This window comes from Ylistrum balloti, unplaced genomic scaffold (genome assembly GCF_031769215.1).
Source record: "Ylistrum balloti isolate Yb309-2 unplaced genomic scaffold, AGI_CSIRO_Ybal_v1 Utg369742, whole genome shotgun sequence".
Taxonomy (NCBI): Eukaryota; Metazoa; Mollusca; class Bivalvia; order Pectinida; family Pectinidae; genus Ylistrum; species Ylistrum balloti.
Window position 1 is genome coordinate 196,193 of NW_026781951.1, and position 17,439 is coordinate 213,631.

Consider the following 17,439-nt stretch of genomic DNA (forward strand, 5'->3'; position numbering starts at 1 on the left):
CGAATTACAAAAAAGTTTGTTTGCGTACAAAATCTATGCTTGAGCATGAGAATGGTTTCATGAATACGGGCCCAGATTTAGTATAAGACTGAAGAAGGTAAACGCACGAAATGCGCAAAACCAGCAGGTAATTATTTTCGTCTTCCAAAAATTATGGAGAGAAGAAAACGTAGCACAACAAATATTTATCATAAAAAAGTAATTTTAATGGCAGTTCAAGAGAAAACCCGTGAAAGTTTTCGTCAATTGATAATAATTACAGTTTTAAGTAAGAAAACTCTACTAGTTTGTTGTTATCTGGCTTCGCGTTTTGTTATATGATTCAATGATAAATACATACTATAGTAAACATTTTTATATAGAAAGGATATAAATTTGATATACTTGACATATTTGACATCAGGCCTTCAGCTGCTAGATGCTGCTGCCCAGAAACTTTTTCTGATGAAAGGCGCAAGATTCGTTGTAAGTGCTACGCACTCACTTAACTTCTTGTATTACCAATATCTCCTTTGGGAGGAAATAAAGTTTGATGATGTTTATCTCTCACATAGAAGTAGAAACACTGCTTAATGGAAAATTGCATACAAAAGTACAAATACACAAATCAGAAGAATGGCACAAGCGTTCAAAAATAAATTTGTCTTTTTATCGATATGAAGTTTTTGCTGTGATAGACGTTTTGCGTTGTCCTTATCGTATCCCATAGAAGCATCGCCATTGACTTTACTATTCTTGTAAACTTCTTGAGATATGTCAAGCTCTAAGGAGGTTCCTGAAATAGTAAATATGTAATACGTTATGTAATCCTGTTGCTATTTATACTTCAAATTACCAGGAAAATTGATGACACAGCAATGGTTTTCAAAGAGATGTATTACAACATGAAGCATTCAAAAATGATTTTTTTTTCGTCAAAAATTCAAGAAAATAATAAATACTATTTGTTTTAATCTATTTCAACCCATCTTTGCACATTGTATCAGGTCTTTACATCTATGTATAATTATGATTAAAATAACTGAGCAGCCAGGCGAGATATACTTACGGGTATTGAGTGGTGTATCATACGTGTTTTTATTGAATGAGGTAGTTTGTTCATGTTCCTCATCTTTACGAAAGGTTCTGATGGGTTCTATAGTCCAAAATGTAAGCCCTTTTATCTTAAAATATATAACAATTTGATTTTAACAGATGAAAACACACAAATTTGATACCAAAACAAACAGGCGCATAAAACAGATATGATGTGATTTATAGATAATAATTTGATAAGATTAAGTACACGTATTTTTTATTTTCACGCCGTGTCAATTATTCAGGATTAAGATAATTTATGTATAAAACAATAAATAAAGAGTTCTGTTGGCACTGGTGGTGCCTGAATGGTAATATATACATATACATGTGTGTTTGGATGATTATATGACCACATCTTAAACTTGCTCAGTTATTGATCATTTTGACTCGACTAATGTTCTAATTTCAGAACCGTTATGAGAGGTTTATAATGTCTTATCAGTCGTCCTAACAATGAGGAAGTACTTAATCCTAAAAGAAGCATATATCAAACAAAAATTAGAAACATTGAATATACAAAGAATAGTGGACAACTTACCTGTTCCGGTGGTTGTCGTTTAGTCATTAAACTAACGGCAACAGCTACTATAGCTGTTTCAACTAGGACCATAGCAGCGAAATATGTGAAATGGACTTTAGAGATAACTGTCGGTCGATCATCAACATCCCCACATTTGGGAGAAGGATATATAAAGTCCAATATCATCCTGGTTATTCCTGTTATTTGACCAATCAGCATTCCCCAGAAGGCTCCCTATATATATGAAATATAACGACCCTTACAGAATAATCAAACACGCATATAACTTTGAAATTGATCATCACTGTAATTTATCTGTGATACACAAAAATATTTTTGTGTTAAATGTAGAATAATTTGACAATGAAATCAGTCTAAACTTTCAGCTCATGACACTTACTATAAAATCATTAGTCATCATGGGTTTTTTTTATCTTCGTTGATATCATGTGGTCTCTTAATCTACGAATTCATATTTCCACGAATCGTTACAATAAGTATAAGTAGATTTATTTCTATATATTTACCAGCAAATTCGAGTGTCCATGAAATAGGATAAGGAAAAATAATAGTATAAAAACAAAACAAACAAACAAACAAAAACCAAAAAAGCAAAAAAAAAACAAAAACAAAAAAAAAAAAAAAAAAAACAAAACAAAAAAAAAAAAAAAAAAAAAAAAAAAAAAACCGCGATAATTGGATCTCATGATAATTTCTGATTTTACAGCAACTGATTTGCTGGTTTATCAGTTAAAATTGAAATGTTGAAATTACTGTTAAAGTGAAGACTGCTCAAAGTACATTACAATTACGTGCAGTTATTCTCCTGTCGTTCAAGCAGGTGTTTTCGACTTACATCATATGGAGCTGCATAAATTAACAGCATTATCATTTTCGCTAAATTAGCGCACTGAATTGGTGCATCCAGACTAATTGCTCTATACAGTGTATATAAGTTATTATTAGCGGAATCATGTTTTTACTGCAAAAAGAACGTTAAAATAATGTTACCGATAAAGTACGTACATTAACAGTAAAATTATACTTTCACCTGTTCGTTCACTCTAGGTACGAATACGGCCAGGAGAAATACAGAGCAGATGGGCGGGGCCAGGTACCCAGTGACGGCCTGAATGTACATAAATAACTGTCCTTGCTGTGCTGCCTGGATAAGGGGAATCCATGCAATACTGATAGCTACCAAAATAACGACGAATACCCTGCAATATACACAACAATATTTGTAACAAAAAATACCACGACGAATACATGAATGTATATTAGAAGGCAATAGAATATATAGGAAAATATCTCATTTTTAGATATTTAAAGTGATATCACTTTTTCTGAACGAGGATGTATCTGTTTCACCAACTTCACATGTTCACAAGGATGGCTAATTTCTATTGTTGCTTTAACGATTTTAAATAACATTCCCTCCCCTTCTGTGTGACGACTTTTGTTTTTAGTTCCCTTCTTCCACCTTTCTCATGAATAACGTCAACCAGACATAATACACACCTGTTGAATGTCGTTCAAATCGACATTTATCGTACACCTTATCATGTCTTCTTGTATGTTTATCAGGTATATGTGAAAATGTTTTCCCTTTGTTCATATTTGCAATTTCAAGAATTTATGAGGTATATATAAGATAAGAAATACATTCATATAACAGAACTTACAAACACGTGTAAAATGTCACAAATAAGAAAATAAAGAACTATACTAGTACATTATCTGCTGTTACATACTTTCCAACAACAAGAAGCTCTCGTTCCCCGGCTTGTTTTCGGAATTTCTTCCACAGATCCATAGTAAACACCGTTGCGGCACTGTTAAATACGGATGTCAAAGAACTCATCAACGCTGCCATCATGACAGACATCATCAGTCCGCGCATGCCTATGGACACAAATAATCACGTTAGACAAACCATCAACGGAGTGATGATATAGGCCTAATATTTCAAACATAAGAGGCGACTTACAAAAATAGAAATTATCTAATAAATACATGTATATAACTCACCAATAGGAGCTAGCCCTAGTATAAGCTGGGGATAGGCAATATTGGAACATCCAACAGGATTCTCGCAAACCTCCATACATTTCTCTGCGGAGTTACAAGCTACAGACTCTGTTAAAAAGAAGCAAGTCTTTGACAATTAACACACGCGTAAAACCTTGCAATAAACAAACGACAGCCCGCTATAAAGATCATGGTACACTTAAGCTGTTTAACTTGTTTGACAACCCAAAATGTTAAGGCGTTACTACTTATGTTAGAAATTGCATTTTGTTATTCTATTCATCATATGTGCGTTTATTTATAGATGTTATTGTTATGTGTAAACATTACTTTTTCATTCAATGTTAATGTTAGGTTTGATATTTACCTAGGAAAAATATACTTTTATGATATGGCGTACACTTGTATAGCAAACCTCGGTATATACATATAGTTTCTACCCGTAAGATTTACTTTGGAAAACCTCTGAAACGACATACACCTATATAGTAAAACCTAGGGACAGTTTTCACCTGAGCGTTTACTTTACAACAGCTCTGAAATACAAGACAAGGATAAACACTTCAAAGATTGTACAACAGACACATAAGTCAATAATACAAATTTAGAGTTAGACAGTATAGAGACAAACAAGTACCTGTGAATAGTTCTATCGAACACAACAAAGAAAGTACCGATATGTTAAGATAAAAGTGATTTTTATTTCAGTGTGTCTTACCTGGAAACAACACTCTACTGATCATTCCGGGCATGATAATGAGAAACAGGGGTAGAAACTTCAGAAAGCCCGCCATGATTGACGCCCCTCTCGCGTGAGCAATGTTTTTGGCCGCTAAAGCTCTCTGCACTATGACCTAAAACGAGTAACACACCTGTGATTTCTATATCATTTGGTCCTATCTTTAAAATATTCTTTTAATCATTGCATGGTCGTCCAATTGTATTTACTGTAAATATGAATACAACCTGGGTGTCAGAAGTACTTCATAATCATCTATCTGTCACCGATATTGCATTCATATTAACAATGTATTCACATATAAATGACCGTGCCATATTAACTCATTGTAAGCTTGTATTTATATATTAGATATTAAGGTTTATCCCTGTATGGTTGTTACTGGAAAAGCTTTCCGAGAATCATAATCATTTGAATGATTAACTTAAAGCTATGTGTGATTTCTGATGTGACGTGCTAAGCGTTGATGTAAGTATGTCAAATCAGTGCCAAAATGAAAATTGAGTGGATGGGAGATCACTCCGAATATCGTTTAAAAAAGGTCTTCGGATTTCGTATTTAATCATTTAATTTTCCAATGTGACCTAATGCTGTGGTTGTAATAGCAATAACAAATTAATATTAGTGGCAGACAAAGTGTATGATATGTTTGAATGTTTGAAACTATTTGAAATATAGCTAAAATCCCACACATTTTAAAATAAAGTGAGTTCAATAATCATTCATGCTTGTATCTGTTTTGGGAAGATTCGACATTAAGAACCATGGAAAGAAGATAATATCTTGCCACTCCCAATAGTAATTAATAATACTATGTTACCTATGTAATAAAAGCTGATTACATATTTTTGTTGTGATAACACGTGCAATAACACCCAAAACCGCGGTTTCCAACCGTATGTCATAATTGCATGGCATCATATGCATAGTGGTGTCACATTGAATAGAGTGTATATTGCAATAATATTTTTGATTTAGACTATGTGGGAGTTAAGTAAATTGTCATTTTACAAATGTCCGCAAAAGTATATAACAAAATTTACAAAATTGTAAATTGTTTCCACTACATATGGTATTTCTAAAACCAATGGTGATTTTGAACATAATCTCTCATCAAAGGCTCAAAAATGAGTGTTTCTTGAATTTCATATAAATGGAAACCCAAATAAAATAAATATGAGATATATATTAAATATATACAGTTAAATAAATTATATGAAATGTGATCAGTAATTCACTAATTCCGATTTTTATGGGAACCGATCTTTGATGCATTATTTACTAAATTACAGGTCAATGTTGGATACCGTACAGTTCGTAGTTTTCACGGGTCAAAATTTTCGCGGTTTTCTCATAATCAATTAGATTATATTTTCAAAAAATTAACTTTCACTATCTAGATGTGGAAGGACATCTAATACACAGTGTCATATTATTTCATGGGTTATGCTTTCGTGATCATTTTAAAGTAACGCGAAATTGTTAAAATATTATCTCTGCGAAAGTAACTGACTATACGGTAACATATTTAAAGCGAGAAGGTAAATTTATGCATTGATGTTCAGGAAAATTCGGTGAAATATCGCTGTAAAAATTTGATATCATATTGATTCTTTCATCTGAGAAATTTTCCCTTTCCCATCCCAACAAAGAAAAAATATCCATGAAGTTTGATATTCGTACCTGATCCGCACACCAGTACCATGTGGACACAAACGTCGACCTGATAAGGACTCCGGGCCAGGGTAGATCAGAGGTCACAGGGTCACGAAGAATATGAAACGCATCTTTTCGGGGAATTCCACACGTGGAGAGGGAGTCGTTCCCAAACGTCGTATTATTGGTAATATTAAGAATCACAGTCTGTTCGGGAACGGCATGGAAATACTTGTACATCAATCCGCTAATTCCTCCAACTTTTATAAATGCTGACACAAAATAGTTTAAAGATAATTGTATAGACTTATATGTGGACGTATGTTTCTTATGTGACTTATAACACTGTCATGAAAATACAATGTAATGTAATACTTATTCTATAATAGTTCCTTAATATGCTATAAGTATATATACCAATACATTTTCAATTCACAATCATTAAAAAATATCAAGACAAGTTTGGCGATACGCATTTTTAGTTGTGAATTTGAATAGTTGAAAAGAAACTTGCCTAATATTGACAGAGTTACAGCCCCTCCTAACATGATGACAGTCTGCAGCGTGTCCGTAAATATCACAGCGGCCAGCCCACCTTGAGGTGACAAGGATAATGGTTTTTATTTATTCCGTTTTTTTTTTTTCTTTTTTGTTTTGTGTTGTTTTGTAGCCTGTATTTTTCTATCTTTTTGGTTGAAGTTAATATAGTTTTTTTTTCTAATATTCTAGAAACTCGCCGATTGTAACACATATTACACTATGTTATATATAAATAGTTACGCAGTGATCTGAACACCACGTTTTAATTCACACATACAGTGATACGGTTCAGGATATATAAAAGTACTTGGCGTCAATTTGAAATTATCATTATTATTGGGTTAGTGGAGTTCCCAATCTAGATTTTGACATTTTTTCAATCAAGTTTAATTTTCTTCGGGCACTTTCTAGGTTTCAAATTTTATGTCCTTGGCATCAGTGACAAGTTCCAGAAGTACGAAACAATAATGATATGATTCTACCTATGTTTTTGTGTGTTTTACATAACCAATTAACAACATCAAAACGCATCACATGAAGATTATTCAAAGATTAAATATCACTCGTCAATACGCAATGAAACTAGATTTATAAACATCGGTTTTACCTGCTACTGTGTATACCGCAGTAATGACAAGTAATGCAGTGATAGAAATATAGGTATTCCAACCCAAAGCCTGCTGTACAAACACAGAACCAGCGTATACGTCAACCTGTAAATGAACAATACAATGAGGATTAATAGAATCTTCCCGTACCCTGAGGGTGTGATAGAGAACTCTCCAACCGAGGGGTGATTTTTGTTGTTGTCTAACCCGAGGCTCTGCCGGGGGTTAGACTACAAAAAAATCACCCCGAGGGTTGGAGATTTCTCTGTCACATCCTCTGAGGGTAGGGGTTGATTATTTTTCTCCCACCCCATTATTTCCGCCACGACGTAAAAAAAAAATCCCACGGTACAAGTGTCTGAATGGCGCATGAATATCACCATTCACGTTTCCAAAATTCTACATTCTTCCGCGAGAGCAAAATGACAGACTACAAACGCAATATGAATACCCATTAGAAATATTTATTTTTTGGAAATTAAATATTTTGATTAGCGATAGATACATGGAAATACTTGTATTGAATAACATTTAACTCCGTATTATTTATTAAGGTAGGATAGGCTTGCCGCGATGTCATGGAAAAAAGGGGATTTCCCAGTTTATAATGACGTCAATTGTTTATGCGCGCGAAAAATTGCAATGGCGTGAGTGTCACGCGTGTGTTCATTCAGAATCATAGTCATAGATAATCCTCCGACGTTTATATGTGTTCATCGGTCAAGGATTGTTATAGTTAATGTTGACTGTGATGTTACAGTCGCGCATTACGGAACCTGCAGACAAAGCATCCACTCATCGGTTTGAGTCAGTTGTGATAGCCGACTGAGGTCACCGAGTGCAGTCATTTGGGATAGATTTATCCTCCATGGGTGTTCCACATGGGACATATCTATCCTACATGGGCAGAGATGGGAGAAATATATATATAAGGTATAAGATATAAACGAGTTTCCATTTTATTTGAGTTTCCTGAAAATTAATATGAAATTAAAGCAACTTTAAGATACATATTCATTGCATATTCAAGAAAAGTTAAAAATTGACAGGATGTAAAAATTGAATAAAATAGAAGTAAACAAGCAAGCAAACAACTACATATGTATTTAATTGCGATTTTCTCAATAAATGTTTCTATTTCTAGTCTTACAAAAGTCCATTTACAAAGAGATTAAATTCTTGTGAATCATATATATCTCAGATGTATATGTGCGACCCAATCAAGCACGTTATGATCGAATGACATCAAGGGAAAATATTACGATTTTGTTTACATTATGAACTTTATTTTAATCGATTTGTTCCTAAATGTTATCAGGTATCAATATGTGTAATACTCACCGATATCTTAGTACATATGTATAAGAACAAGGCTAAACAGCTCAGATATATTCTAAGTCGATTTCCACCGAAACGTTTCTGCAGAAATTCCGGGATTGTGAACAGCTGTATATGATAAAAGAGATAATCAACGTACTTATCTTTCTTTTAATATTGTTTAAGAGAATTTGTGTTTGAATCAAGATTCTGTTTCATTGCCTGTAGTCTGTATGTTTCAATTGATCTAAAATGGAACACCAAAATGTACAAAAGTATTATCGAATAATTATGTTACCGATTAGGAACTGTTTACTCACTCCTGAGGATAGGTAGATAGGAAGGAAGACCCATCCCAGCAACGGTAAACAAATAGCGGCCTGTTAACAAATATAGAAACAAGATAAATAATAATAACGTTATTTGTTTCCAAAATTCAATTACTAATATATCGAGATATCTTTATTAACATGATATAACGTCATGTATTTGACATAGCGTTAAAAAAGATTTGTTTATGGTTTACGTGATAGGTATGTTAGTTATGATAGTAATGATATGTGTCATAAATAGAAGTCGTACAAAATATGTTGATGCGTGTGTTTGTAGTTGAACAGATTATTCCTTAATGACAATTATACAGTGTAAATGAATACAGAGCATAGATGTCTTGTTATCGAAATAGAGGTATTCGGAAACTAATTTAAGCTTTTGTTTGGCACATTTTCCAACATCATCGCAAAATAACATACACTTTAGGCGTAGACTAAACTATTTGCTCTAAACGTTTGCATTAATGAATATTTATCAATGATGACTGAGGTCATACTTTAAAATGTTTTGATGGTGAGAAACCAAATCCGAATCGTATCGGGTCGAAGCATGATTTTTTTTTAATTTGAAGTTCATCGAAAGGCATGGAAATCGCAATATCGACCAGGTTAAAATTCGACTGTAGCGAAATATCTGGTATAAGTCTATTTAAATATAGCTGAAACTACTCGAATACCTTGACTGTGGGTTTAGCTACAACTGGTTATATTGGATTGTATTTTACCCTGTTCGTCAAACACATCAAACGATATAGCAATTATAACCAATTCGCCGGAGGATGATCTTTGAAAGGAAAAAAGAAATCAGAAATAGTATTTCTTTACTGGGTGTCAATATTGCAATCATAGAACAATATTTGCATTTCTAATAACAAGATCCAGAATATAAGGCACACATTTTAATATATCAAATTATTTCTTTTTAATTCTGAAAACAGGTTTCCAAATATAAAACTGATATAAAACATGTCACAAATTGTACAGTGATGCAATGATTGAAAACAAAAGTAGTACTTGATATAAAAAAATGTATTACTATCACCATGATATACTTACGCCCCATTCGAATGCAACGACACCAATACCAGAGGCAGCGCCACTTCCTGCTAAACCGATGAAATGCTCGCTTCCAATGTTACTAGAAAACAGCGAGGCACCAATCTAGAAAAAAATGTAGATTATCAATAAAGATAACTGATCATTTCTTAAGCAAATGATAAACCCTTCCTGCGTAAATGGGATAGTCTATCGTAATTTTATTTACGAGGAAAGTTGTTCGATTTATCAGGTGCGGTAAAGGTAATGAAAATGTCCATTTATACTCATTGACCAATGCTGGTATCAAATTATTAGGCATAAATTCACTGCAAATAATACAGAAAATATTTTACTTGAGTTACTTCTCGTATGAGACTAACGAGTCTTATTTAGGCACGGGAAAATGAAAAAAGTCATGACGATTTTCATCGACCTAATAGGGAACGCGATTGTATTTATCTCATATCTTACATCTTTTCTCATTCATTATCTCTTCCTTTGGTGACGTCAGCATGAATATGACACAATGAAATTATGACGTCACAATGGAAACAATGGTAAACTTACTACCCGTGTAATAAGAGACATAAATAATAACAAAATTGATTTAACGTAACCAAAAAAATCAGTATCGGAGCGACTGGAATTCCTTCATGGACAACCAATAAAAATTATGGAGCTTTTAACTTTGGATATGGTGACTCATTTCTTAGACTCAAGTATTGATTGACAAAAATCCAAGGGCCATACTTATGAAAACATGACAGTGTTACTAGAGGACGGAAACATTTAAGCAATAGTTGTAGAGGTGAGGTGTCACTATAACTATTTTCACGGCTTGAATTCACAATGAAAACAATGATTCTGATGACACTTAGTGTCCGATGACACTAACATAGAATTATATACGTGTAAACGTTACACCTCAAATATAGCAAATGCAATGCAAGCCATTTCCCCATCGATTTTCAAATAAATAAATAAATAGAATTTTCTGGAAAAAAAATTGACATCAAAGAGGGGATCTGCGATCGAAATTTATGCATGCTACAAACATACAACTTCATATTGAATTATAGTTTAATATATATGTGAATACAAGAATAAAAAAGCAGAAACAACTTAAGTGAAATGATGTCTAGAGGCCTCAGTGATTTCATGGCGGACAGAGTGTAAAAATGTGTTCCTCTATGTAAGTCTAACGCTAAAATGATTGATATGAGAAAGTGTTATAGAAAGCTTAAATTAGGGGAAAGGGTGGTTAGTTACCGTACCGGAAACCAGAGCATAGACCTCCCGGCTAAGAAATAGCCTTTCACTGTATTCTTTTCTTTCCTGCACATAGACTACAACAGAAAAGACAAAACAAGTAATGACGTCACTTGATTAAACCAGGAAGTTCGACCAGCGTCAGAGGGTACTGAAATTTATGCAACTACATGAAATGGATTGGCAAATTTTATTTGTGTTAAATCAGATAATAATTATGCTTGACCACGTACTACAGTGCGAATTATGCACAAATATTGACCGGACTTATTGTTGTTCCATATATAACAGTTTTGTGGTGTGTTAGTGTCCTTCGACAACATTATGATCAATCGCTACTTATATCGACCTGCCCAGAATCGAGTAGGATATGATGGAACTGGGTTAGGTGCCACTTCAGATTAAGCATGTCGCTCTCTCTTCAAACACTCTTAAACTCCTATCATAACAAAGTCATTCGAAGTAATCAAATAAAATTTGAACATTTTAAAATAATAACTTTATTAAAATAATCTCAATTCAAAATATGAAAATATGACAATGAAGCAATCCTTTTACTCAAACATGGGATCTTTGCTCGATCCATCTTTCTTGAATCAAAAGTTGAGAAAAAAAGCGAAATGTTCCAAAATTATATTTAGTCGTTGATAAATATTGACCCAAATGTCAGATTTATTCAAATCAGTATCAATTCTGACGACAACACGTGTTCTTCAGCCTAAATGCTGCACGAAAACAGGCCAAGGTGCTTGATATTGTAATTTTTGACTTCATGAACACTGTTTATTCAGTCCTAAGATGAAAACTGAAAACTAGAAAATTGATATTAATGTTGTTCCATTAAAGGTACAGAAAAACGAATATCAACCTCACTCATGTATACGGAATTAATCAAACCTTCAACAGAATATCGACTTGCTTGGTTTTAATGATCCATTTTGTTTGATAGAATCAGGAGGATCACGACTTAGCATATTTGATTTTATCAAAATTGAGTAAAATATCATTATCTTTACTTAGAAAAATATGTGCATACATTGTATATAAAAACATCATCTTACATAAGAGGAACACACAACAAACTGCAATAACATATATCATCATGTATAGCTAGAAGTTTTGGGTTTGGTTGAGTGCTTGATTTTTTTGTCGTCGGAAATCAATGCATTCAAAACCGTGCCAAAGTTACATAAGTCTCCTGGAATTGTCGGTAATGATGTTTGTGAATATGCTTACCCATAATCCAACGACCATAACAAGGACAAAATACACAACAAGAACTAGTATATCCACCCAGTGGTCAAGTCCGGCTCTCATGGTGAAAATTCAAGTTGTAGGCGATTGTATTTCAATAAATCACGAAGCAGTTGAAATACTAGATTTCACAACGACATAAGCCTATAGGTCATTGTAGACTTCATAAGTTAAATATCTGGGTGTTTCCATCCAATATCAACGACTAAGAAAAATATTCATGTCAACAGTCCTAGGTCCAGTTGTTATCTAATCTGACCCATTCACAAGAGGAAGATACTTCTCTGCTGTTTATGGAAGCGAATCAAAGCAAATACTTTAGATAACGTCCAGTGTTTCTCAGCAAATATAAATACTGACTGTGTATGTATTAAGTATTCCGTTTACATAACGTAAATGGTCGTTACTAGATTATCTCCCTTTCCTTGCAATAATATTATGATAATGTGTATACATATTCCTATCATTCTATTTCATAACGTTTTTATTAATTATGGATATTTAAAACTTTTGAAAAAAGATATATATATAATAACATAACGATGATATATATAGTAAGGAAATAAGGACATGCCCATCAAAACAAGACAAGTTCTTATTTATCCTGTAATGAGATTTATATCAACCAATTTAGATTTCTCTCTGTTGCCACCGACTCTTCTATCGTTTTTTGTTTTACTCTAAGCATCATCAAAGATGAAACAACTATATGATACAGTAGAATTCATTCGTTACATTGCATCTAGTTCTAAAAGTGGGTTTTACATCTGACATCAAAGTGCCCATAGAAAACCATCCACACCAGGATTTCATTCAAAACTTAAATTCTCGTCGTTTATATTTAAACAACAAAAAAGGACCATATGTAATAACATGCCTAAATGTCATGTTTTCGTACCACCATTACAGAGTTTTGTTTTTGGGTATTTTTTAATTTTTTTTTTGTTACCTTTCTGAAACAATATACCTCGTTTCTTTATCAAATTTGTATTGGTTAATTGTTTTTTAAAATGATTTAGGATTTTTTGATGTAATCACTAAAAATCCGACAACTTGACATGATATAGTTTTGTCCGCCTTTTTTGAGATACATCAGAATTAACATCAATGTGCGTGCTTTTACAAGATAAAAATGTACAAGAATTGAAACCTGGATATAGTTTTCCAACTGCATAAAGGCTAATGGAACAAACTATTTTGTTGTGTTTTTTCAGCATTTAAATAATATTGTTGATTTTGTAAATTGAATTATAGCAAATCAGAGATGTTGTCTATTTTAAACACTATGCAGCTAATGAATTTCCAAGATGGCAATAACTTTCTTCAAGAATAAGCGTGTTTTCCATAAATTAAGAAAATTAGCGTCATTTGTTGTATTACATTCTGGTATTCCACCTCATCTGACTGCTGCCCTAACTGGTATCATTTTTTCTCGGGGAGAAATTCATGTTGATTAAGAATAAAAAAATCACGTTGAAGAAAATTCGATATGCATCCAATGCATACTGGTTTTATATACTGTTTATACACACATATTACGTTAACCTATTGTACCTGCACTTAACACTGGTCTAGTTTTCAGTTGATGAGTTTACGTAATCCAACAGTTCTGATCTATGCTTAAATACAAAAACAGCATGCACCGCTGTTTTTTTTAATTGCGAAAGAGTGTATATGTCATGGCGTATTAAGTGAAATTTCACAACGCCATCTTTCAAGCTTATCTTCAAAGGCTTAAATGCACTTGTTGCGAATTACTGCGTTGTAAATAAATTATGAAACGAGTCTAAGAAATTTTTATTGAGCCTTCGGCATGCTAAAATAGAAATAAAAGAAAATGAAAAGTCGTGACGAGTTTCATAAATCACATATCAAAAGAAAACGAATTTTATCACATGATCGATTTTTGAATCAAATGTGGTGAAACAGACATTATTTCTACGTCAAATTTGAAATCATGCTCTATCTATATCTATGGACTCCACTGCTACCTCAAAATGCAATTTATGAATGTGTGATGTTATTTCATTATCTATACATTAGGCTACATCACATATGAAATGCAAGATATGCGCAAAGCTGATTTTATGTAGGGACACCTTGTAGTTCCTCTTTGCCCCCTCGGAGACTCTTTTATGTTTCATAGTTTTCTTAGGCTATATGTCCTTACTGTAAGCTGATTGGACGATAATTTTATACTAAATCTTCAGAAAATCATGTAAGCAGCGCCATATTTACTTCAGCAGTTCAAGCAAAAATCATTTTCACTAATATTTATGTATTCTTTTGGAATACACACAGGTCTACAAGTGTTTTGGAGACTAGACATTTGATCGCAATTGGCAGGGAAACGTCCAATAGAAATCTATGCAAATTATTCCAATTGTCCACTGTATGGCGTAGTTCTGACACAATTCATATCTTAGGTTGTTAACTTTTAATAAGCTCCTGACTTTATATGTTGATTTTTCCATTTTTTTAAATTTTGACAAAGTTGTATGGCGCATTTTATATTTATAACTGTCATCTTAAAATGGTTTCCTTCTGGTGTTTGATAATAAAATATGGACTTACTCAAATTAATTAACCTGTTGAGTTTTATGTGGAAGTTGCACTATATAAAACAATGGTATACTCATTGAATAACAAGCCAATCATGTGAAAAATTGTTAAGTGACTATGAATACTTACTTCGCGTGAGGCGGTAACAATGGGAAGAGGAGCTCTGACACATTACACAGCCCAGTAAAGTTAGTCTTCATAAGAGACTTCGCTTGATCCCCAGCTTCAGTAGTAGAGTTTTTTTGGGACTATACAAATATATCTGTTAGTTAGAGAAGATATTTTGGGAGAGTCAACATGTCAACAGAATTTGTCGAATGAGATTTTTTATGTCGCAAAACTTCAGATATATTTTTTCGTTATCTATTATTGATGTAACATATGCTTCACGTATATCATCGGATCTTACAAAACCAGGACGTTTTATATTAACAAGCATTACTAACAGAAATATTCTTGACGAGGTTTTTAAATCATTCATAAACCAAATATCAAACGGAAACGAATTTAAGATCCTTTTCATCAAATTATTTCTTTTCAGGCAAAGAACGGACATTTGCACGTCAGACTTGAGGTCATGTCCGCTTTATATCTTTGGGCCACCACCGTTACGTCATTATGGCCTCTGTGAATTTGCAACGTCGTTTCATTTTCAAAAGTAACGTCACAACAACCTATATTACACTTATGTACTACGACATGTATATGATTCTAAATGACACAGTAATCGTTTGATAAAATGATATAATACACTGTTACATGTGATAAATTGATATTATACACTGTAACATGTTATACAGCTGATCGTATTTACTTATGTTTTTGTCTGATTATACAATATACCTGTATACCACTAGGTATCATTAGGATCCGTGTAAGATAGCTTTCTATCATTATTCAGAATATTGTTGAAGGCCATGCCGACCATTGATGCCAAAGATTAAACTGATTGAGTTTAATGAAACGGAAGAGATAATTAATAATATAAGATATTGAATGTGCTCGAAAAAAGAAAACAATTTTTTAAAACCGTACGTCAAAAACTATTTCCGCGTTATTGACCAGTCCAGTCCTCCGTACGTGTTCTTAAGAAATTGCCCGCAACTTGAGAATCTTGTTTGGTTTTGTCCCATCCAGTTGGTGAAACTGAATGTTCAGTCCTTCCTTCTGAAGATCTGTATGTATGTATGTATGTATAGTTGGATGTATAGTTGGATGTATGTATGTATGACTTCAGGGAGGTATAATGAACATCACCAGAAACATTTTTTCTTCATTATTAAATTTGATAACGACATCTCCGTTTAATTTTATCTAGGTATGAATGGGAAAAGAAAAATATGGAGATTGATTTAAGACAGAAAAGCATTGTGTTTGACCTGTCAGGTAGACATCCCCATCAAACTGTTTACAGAGTCCCCTTACTATAGCATAACCAATGCCCTTGTTGGAGCCGGTCACTTAGAAGATAAATTGCAAGTGTAGGACAGGTATACTTTTATGTTTACTAAACTGTTCAAACACGTGTGTACGTTTGTACAGCACTATGTTTATATGATTGTTGAAAGAAACATTCACAATTCTCACAAAATATTCCTTACTTAAGTAAAATAATATCAGTCTGTTATAGAAAGTACATCGTCGGAAACCCACGAGACTATTATTGTTCTAAAACAACTTGCTTCATTCTTTGTAAGTACTAGTATGCCAAATGAATGAGATGTTATTGTGTTAAATGTAATGGCCGGCATTGATAAAAACAGGAAAACCCATCCCAAGACGACCTGAATCAAGGGAATTATCAATATTTTCTCATCTTGATATAAAACTATCCGGTCAAGCAAACAATTTGTTTCATGGATATAATCTGCACGAAAGCGCCGCTAGTGTAGGGGTATCATGCAAGATTCCCATTCTTGCGATCCGGGTTCGATTCCCCGGGCGGAACACTAAACTATTGTTATCTTTTATGATCATTAACGATACCAGAATGATACGCAACAATGATAAAATAAAGTAATAAAAACCACGAGCATTATGCCACCATCGTATGACAGCTGCATCCATCCATATTGCTAAACTGATTCAATGAAAAGCCGGTGAAAAGTGGCTACAGTGGATCGGCCACAAGGTAAGATATTGAGAACAAGAGGAAAAACAGAATTAAATGAAAAAACCCACTTTCTTTATTCATGTCGATTGTCATGATTAAGGAAGGTGATCCACATGTGTTAGCATCTTCTACTCCAAGGCCAGTGGAAATAATTCCATGTTTTCAAAGTATGAGGATATTGAGAGGTGGACGGCCGATGATAAAGACAAGTAAACGAAAGCATAAAAAGATTTCAATGAGACCATATTTAGCATTAGACTGAAGAAGGTAAACGTACGAAATGCGCAAAACCAGCAGGTAATTATTTTCGTCTTCCAAAAATTATGGAGAGAAGAAAACGTAGTGGTTTTATAAAGCACAACAAATATTTATCATAAAAA

At 33.3% G+C, this 17,439-nt stretch overlaps 1 protein-coding gene across 1 annotated transcript; it reads right to left on the reverse strand.

Moving 5' to 3' along the window:
- Positions 1-569: 569 nt before the first annotated feature.
- Positions 570-12,447, reverse strand: LOC132543164 (sodium/mannose cotransporter SLC5A10-like). The gene is made up of 15 exons (XM_060206635.1): positions 12,367-12,447; positions 11,136-11,207; positions 9,880-9,984; positions 8,812-8,871; positions 8,516-8,620; positions 7,174-7,279; positions 6,541-6,621; positions 6,054-6,298; positions 4,350-4,485; positions 3,632-3,739; positions 3,355-3,505; positions 2,652-2,820; positions 1,619-1,834; positions 1,049-1,163; positions 570-775 (listed from the first exon to the last, which is right to left on the reverse strand). The coding sequence occupies exons 1-15, from the start codon at positions 12,445-12,447 to the stop codon at positions 570-572; spliced, it is 1,956 nt and encodes a 651-aa protein (XP_060062618.1).
- Positions 12,448-17,439: the final 4,992 nt, after the last annotated feature.